We start from the raw sequence: 7,156 nt of genomic DNA, 5'->3' as shown, positions 1-7,156 counted from the left end.
AAAATGTCAAAATAAAATAGCCTTAAATTAAGGATTTATTTATGCAACAACAAATGATTTAACCAATTCTGGGAACACAAAAATAAAGGTCAGTCTCCAATTCCAAGAAGCTCACAGACTAATGGGAGAAACAAAACTAAATGATTAAATAACAGTTCTAGGCTGAGTGCAGTGGCTCATGCCTGTAATTCCAGCACTTTGGGAGGCTGAGGCAGGCGGATCACTTGAGGTCAGGAGTTCGAGTCCAGCCTGGCCAACATGGTGAAACCCCCATCTCTACCAAAAAACACAACAATTAGCTGGGTGTAGTGGTGTGCGTCTGTAGTCCCAGCTACTTGGGGAGGCTGAGGGGGGAGAATCACTTGAACCTGGAGGTGGAGGTTGCAGTGAGCCAAGATCGTGCCACTGCACTCCAGCCTGGGTGACAGAGTGAGACCCTGTCTGTAAATAAATAAATAAGAGTTCTGACAGAAATATGAATCCAGCACTGCCACTGCAAGGGAAGACTAGGGGAAGCTGAGAAAGATTTCACAGAAAAGTGAGGCTTTAAAGGATGAATAGGAGCTGGCAGTTATCAGTTACCATAAACAATGGAAATAAACAAATAGAAACTAGCTCTTTAAGAAACAGTCTATGGGGAGGCCTGGCTACTGGTTAATCCTATCTGGTTTGGCTTCTGAAGCCATCAGTCAGGATGACATCACCACTGATCAGGTTCCTTGGGGCGGTGTGCGTTTGCCAGGTGTATAATGAGGAAAAGGAAGTCTCCGGAAACCTCCCCTGGCATCCCAGGAGGCGAAAGCTATGCACTGCGCAGAGGCTGGGAAGGCTTTAATTAAATTCAACCACTGTGAGAAATACATCTACAGCTTCAGTGTGCCCCAGTGCTGCCCTCTCTGCCAGCAGGACCTGGGCTCGAGGAAGCTGGAGGACGCACCTGTTAGCATCGCTAATCCATTTACTAATGGACATCAAGAAAAATGTTCATTCCACCTCAGACCAACTCAGGGAACATTTCTTAGGTACAGTGTTTTTAAAGTGTTAAATTGCATTGTGCAAACTTTTCCTGTTTTAGTCACTAAAATTTCCTTAATATATAATGTGTGAGGTTTGGTGGACAATTTTTTCAGCTTTGGCCTTAAATCCTGAGATGCAGGCCTACTGGCTTCAAAAAATTGATGGTGTGCATATGTTCCTGCAGTGATAAGTGCAAGAATATATGTGGAATATATGAGGAGTAAAACTGCTCATATGATTTTCAGAGAGAAAAACATTGCTCAGAGGCTAACCGGGAAAATGACCCAGCAGCTAATATCTAAATAATACCTTTACCGCCAGTTAATTTGTAGTTTCAGTGACAAACAGGTACAATATACTGGGCCTGATGAACTGGCACTTACAGACTATTTTGTATGGAGGCAAATTAAATTGAAGACTAGAACTGATCTATTTCCATTGTAGACACCACCTGGCTTTAAGAACAAATTCAGTTTTCTCTTGCTGAGAGTACTGGTATAAACAAAAAGGATGAATTAGAAAGCAAAAGAAAGGATTATACTTTTTTTTTTTTTCTAAGATGGAGTTTCGATCTTGTTGCCCAGGCTGGAATGCTATGGTGTCTCAGTTTACTGCAATCTCCACCTCCTGGGTTCAAGTGATTCTCTCGCCTCAGGCTCCCGAGTAGCTGGGACTACAGGCGCTCGCCACCACCACGCCTGGCTAATTTTTGCATTTTTAGTAGAGATGGGTTTCACCATGTTGACCAGGCTGGTCTCAAACTCTTGACCCCAGGTGATCCACCTGCCGCAGCCTCCCAGAGTGCTGAGATTACAGGCATCAGTCACTGTGCCCGGCCAGGTTTATATTTTATTGTCCCCGTGGAGTTTACCACTAGGATTAGGATCGGCCCAGAGTAGGCCAGGCTTTAGGAGAGCATGGGTCATAGAATGTTGGTGTATGCCTTAGGAAACATGTTCGGCTCCTGTGTATCATTAGTCTAATGCTCCCTAGAGTTCACCCTCCTAACTTTCCTGTCCCCTCAAGAGTGCTGATTTCGAATAAGAAAACGGGAGTTGACTACTCACCTTCCTGCCTACTAACTTCCTTAATCAATTTCCTTCTGGTCCCTATGAGGATGAAATGAACCAACATATGTAAAAGGTTTTGGTCATCCTGTTAGGTGCTAAACAGACAGCATCCCTGGGCCTTGCTCAGGGAGGCAGCCAATGCAGAGAGGGCACAACACAGAGAGGGCATTACAGGCTGGGGCATCATAAAGCCCCTGATGCCTATCCTGGTTCTTCTAACCAGCTCCAAGTGTCTCTGGTTCCTTATCTGTAAAACAAAGACTAATTTATTTATTTATTTTTTTGAGACAGGGTCTTCCTCTGTTGCCCAGGGTGGAGTGCAGTGGTGCAATCTTGGATCACTGCCACCTCCGCCTCCTGGGTTCAAGCAATTCTCGTGTCTCAAGTCACCCGAGTAGCTGGGATTACAGGTGCCCTCCACCACACCCAGCTAATTTTTGTATTTTATTTTTTAGTACAGACGAGGTTTCACAATGTTGTCCAGGCTGGTCTTGAACTCCTGGTCTCATATGACTTGCCCACCTCAGCATCCTAAAGTGCTGGGATTACAGGCTTGAGGCACCACGCCTGGACTAATTTTTAATCGTAAAAATTAAATAATTTCAATAAAAATATTGAAGATGATGATCCTGGCACCTATTATTCTGTTTCCTGGGGGCAACTTCACAGCCCTGAACAGCAGGTATAGCTAGAACTGGGTTTGTCTCAAGGAAATGTTTTGCTGATAAGAGGGAAGTCCATTTGAACTTAACACAAATGGTAAGCACATAGTAGGTTTAGCAACAGGGTATATAAGCCTGTCCCAACCTTCAATTATGATGTTTCACCCACAAGCTCCTTCCCATCCTGTTCTTTTCATGTTGACTTCAGACCCTAACAACAAAGCCTGGTAGAACCTTCATTTGATCCTAATCAGAATCATGAAGCCCAAACTGTTTTGGGGTTTTGTTTTGTTTTTGACAATCAGGGTCTCCCTTTGTCGCTGAGGCTGGAGTGCAGTGGCACAATCATAGCTCACTGAGGCCTTGAATTCCTGGGCTCAAGTGATCCTCCCAACTCAGCCTCCCATGTAGCTGGGACTACAGGCAAGAGTCACCATGCCTCTCCCCCTACTTGTATTTTTGTTTTTGAGACAGTCTTACTCTGTCACCCAGGCTGGAGTGCAGTGGCACAATCTCCGCTTACTGCAACCTCCGCCTCACGAGTTCAAGCAATTCTCATGCCTCAGCCTCCCAAGTAGCTGGGATTACAGGCACGTGCCACCAGGCCCAGCTAAGTTTTGTATGTTTAGTAGAAACAGGTTTTCACATGTTGGCTAGGCTGGTCTTGAACTCCTGGCCTCAAGAGATCCTCCCATCTCAGCCTTCCAAAGTGCTGGGATTACAGGCGTGAGCCATTGCACCCAGCTGGCTCTATTTATTTTCTTAGAGTCTCGCTCTGTCGCCCAGGGTGGAGTGCAGTGGTGCGATCTTGGCTCACTGCAATCTCCACCTCCCGGGTTCAAGCGATTCTTGTGCCTCAGCCTCCTGAGTACCTGGGACACAGGAGCACACTGACATGCCCGGCTAATTTTTGTATTTTCAGTAGAGATGGGGTCTCGCCATGTTGGCCAGGCTGGTCTCAAACTCCTGGCTTCAAGTGATCCGCCCACCTTGGCCTCCCAGTGCTGGAATTACAGGTTTGAGCCACTGTGCTTGGGCTCCTCCTACTTTAAATGCCAGTTCTTCATGCCAAACACATGCAAACCAGAAAAAAAAAACAACCTTGTTTCTTTCAGGGAGTATGATGGAAGGTCTGATCTTCATGTTGGAATAACTAACACAAATGGTAAGTGCAGTTTTGTGGCTTAAAAAACCCCCACTACCCAGTAAAAGGAAAGCAGTATTTGTGGAGATTTGATTATGGCAACATCTAATGAGTGATTCCATTGTTCACTGGGTTCTTCTACTGCACCATGAGGTGGGCATTGCCCCCAAATGAGAAATATTTGACTTTATGGCAAATTATTACTAACAATATGAAATATTTGAAAGTTCTTTAATGTTTTCTCAGTGAAGAGTCATACAAACCTGTGTATTTTTTATTGATTTTTAAAATAAGAAGAAATAGATGTCCAGTGAGATTGACTTGCCCAAGACCTCGTATCTTGTGTCCAAACCAGAATTTGGAACCAGGCCCTCTGACTTCCAATCCTATGCTCAGCTGACTACCACTGGGTCCCCACATTCTAGGGACTTCAGGAGTAAAGCAGGATATGGTGGGGCCTGCAGTTTGTTTTTTGTTTTTTTTTTTAAAGGAAAGTGAAGATTAAATAAAACTGTTCCTTTGGCCACCTATAGCTCTGAGGGCAGTGTGTGCAACCCTTCAGCCAGAAGCTTTCTTGTCTGCAGGAAAAGGGCCTGGATGGAGCCACCTGCAGGATATGTAGCCTGGATATGGTGAGGCAGGTGAGGCACCTAGCCAGGCCTCACAGCTGAAGTCTAATAACAGCCTTTCCTTACCCACTGAGGCAAGAGAAAGTGACACTGATTAGAAATCCAGAACGGTTCTGAACTTAGTTACCCACAAGAACAGTCATACTTACCACTCATCTTTAGCAGGTGGACATTTATTCTTGATTTAAGGAGACAAGATTGACCCATTGGTAAATACAGAACTTCAATAAAAATATTGGAGATGATGATCCTGGTACCTATTATTGTCTCTGTTTCCTGGGGGCAACTTCACAGCCCTGAACAGCAGGTAGAGCTAGAACTGGGTTTCTCTCAAGGAAATGATTGCTAGTAACAGGGAAGGCTACATAAACCCCTCCCTGACTCTAGGCAAATCTAAATCTCATTAGGCGGAAGAAAGATTCTAGAACCTCCACCCTGGATTTATATTATGTAAAGTTACCACACGGCTACTGTCATTTTCTGATGTCCTTTTTTCACAGAGGTGTGTGTCTCCTTGAGGCGCCACATGACTTTGGTTTTGATTTGCAGGGGTTGTGTATAACTACAGTGCACATGGTGTCCAGCGAGATGGAGCAGGGTGGGAACAGAGCATAAGCATCCCATTACTGCAGCCCCACATGTATGGAATGATGGAGCAATGGGACAAGTACCTGGAAGACTTCTCCACCTCGGGGACCTGGCTGCCTCACAGGTACACAACTGCAAATGCTGCACCCTTGCTGGCACTCACATGCTATGCAAGTGGAATCCCCGTGTGGCCTCAGCTCACAGAGGACTCCGCAGCATTTAGCTTCACGTTGAGCCGATACACAGATATTAACATCGCTAACAGAATTTAAACAGGGGTTGAACTACTCTAGATTTTCTGCAGTTGGGTCAGCACACACATATAACAAAATTACAGCGTTTTAAGAGCTGAAAGGACTAGAATCTGTATTGTTATTTCAGTTGTGTGACAAGGTATTTTTACACATATATAGCAAGTCACGATATATTTCTTTAAAACAAAAATTTAAAAAAACAATATTCAGGCTGGGTACGGTGGCTGTCACCTGTATTCCTAGCACTTTGGGAGACTGAGGCAGGTGGATCACCTGAGGTCAGAATTTCGAGACCAGCCTGGACAACATGGTAAAACCCCGTCTCTATTAAAAATACAAAAATTAGCCAGGCGTGGTGGCGGACGTCTGCAGTCCCTACTTGGGAGGCTTGGGCAGGAGAATCACTTGAACCCAGGAGGCGGAGGTTGCAGTGAGCTGAAATCATGCCATTGCACTCCAGCCTGGGCAACAGAGTGAGACTCCGTCTCAAAAAAAGAAAAACAAAACAGAACAAAAAAACCCAAAAAACAATGTTCAAAATGTAAAAGCTTCTTTTTTGTAATTTTAGCAATTTCAAGTTAATTTCTCACTCTCAACATTTTATAAGATGTATAGCATATTTGTGGATTTATTTTGAGGTTTCCCTTGAAATAAGTTTGGATACTATGGAATATCATAAAACTCATATGGAATTCCATCTCTGAAATCTAGAAGTTCAATGAGTTCCCCAAATTGGTAGTTAACTTGCAACTGAGTAACCACTCTGAACATCTGGGTGAATCTATGCCAATCTGCAGCAAGCAGATGCCCAGAGACCAACCATCCCCCAGAATTACATGAAGCCCAAAACAATCTGGGCTTCATGATTCTGATTAGCATCAAATGAAGGTTCTGCCAGGCTTTGTAGTTAGGGTCTGAAGTGAACATGAAAAGAATAGAATGGGAAGGAGCTTGTAGGTGAAACATTATAATTGAAGCTTGGGACAGGCTTATATACCCTATTGCTAAACCTCCTATGCACCCAGGCTGGAGTACAGTGGTACGATCTTGGCTTACTGCAACCTCTGCCTCCTGGGTTCAAACAATTCTCCTGCCTCAGTCTCCTAACTAGCTAGGACCACAGTCGTGCACCACCATGCCCAGCTAACTTTTGTATTTTTTGTAGAGACAGGGTTTCACCTTGCTGGCCAGGCCAGTTTCGAATTCCTGACCTCAAGTGATCCTCCCACTTTGGCCTCCCAAAGTGCTGGGATTACAGGTGTGAGCCACTGCACCTGGCCTGAAGTGCACATCTTGAAGCTTCTTAACCACATGAACCAGCAGAGGCCTTGCTTGCTGAGGCACCTGATGGGTAGCTTCACGGCCTGTTCCTGAGCAGCCTTTTCTTCTCAACACCCTTGTTCTCTTCCATAAGGTATGAAGAAGACCACCACAACTGCTACACTTACACACTCACGTTCATTAACTGCGTTCTGATGGCAGAAGGTAGACAGCAACTGGACAAGAGTGAATTTACGGAGAAGTACGTAGTCCCGCGGACAAGGCTGGCGTCCAAGTTCATCACACTCTACCGGGCGATACGGGAGCATGGCTTCTATGTCACTGACTGTCCCCAGCACGAGGCACAACCCCCTGAAGGTGGTGGTTTGTGCTGAGAGCTATGTTAAGTGCAGCTTGGGTATTGGGGGTAAGGTGGTTGCTACCTTTAATCAGTACTATGGATTTCTAAATGCATTTAACTGTGGTTAATAAAAACGTGTATGGGCCAGGTGTGGTGACTCACACCTGTAAT

General features: G+C 45.0%; 1 protein-coding gene across 1 annotated transcript; it reads left to right on the top strand.

Moving 5' to 3' along the window:
* Positions 1–804: 804 nt before the first annotated feature.
* On the top strand, positions 805–7,019 carry MKRN2OS (MKRN2 opposite strand). Its single transcript, XM_011983595.1, has 4 exons — positions 805–1,022; positions 3,865–3,914; positions 5,072–5,234; positions 6,779–7,019. The coding sequence occupies exons 1-4, from the start codon at positions 805–807 to the stop codon at positions 7,017–7,019; spliced, it is 672 nt and encodes a 223-aa protein (XP_011838985.1).
* The last annotated feature ends 137 nt before the right edge of the window (positions 7,020–7,156 follow it).

This window comes from Mandrillus leucophaeus, unplaced genomic scaffold (assembly GCF_000951045.1).
Source record: "Mandrillus leucophaeus isolate KB7577 unplaced genomic scaffold, Mleu.le_1.0 Scaffold252, whole genome shotgun sequence".
Lineage (NCBI taxonomy): Eukaryota > Metazoa > Chordata > Mammalia > Primates > Cercopithecidae > Mandrillus > Mandrillus leucophaeus.
This window is presented reverse-complemented; position numbering and strand designations above follow the sequence as displayed.

Excerpts from the sequence above, each read along its gene's own strand:
- MKRN2OS (XM_011983595.1), top strand. The coding sequence starts at position 805 with ATGCACTGCGCAGAGGCTGGGAAGGCTTTAATTAAATTCAACCACTGT. Across the intron at positions 1,023-3,864 it reads ACTCAGGGAACATTTCTTAG|GGAGTATGATGGAAGGTCTG; the intron begins GTACAGTGTTTT and ends TGTTTCTTTCAG. Across the intron at positions 5,235-6,778 it reads GGGACCTGGCTGCCTCACAG|GTATGAAGAAGACCACCACA; the intron begins GTACACAACTGC and ends CTCTTCCATAAG.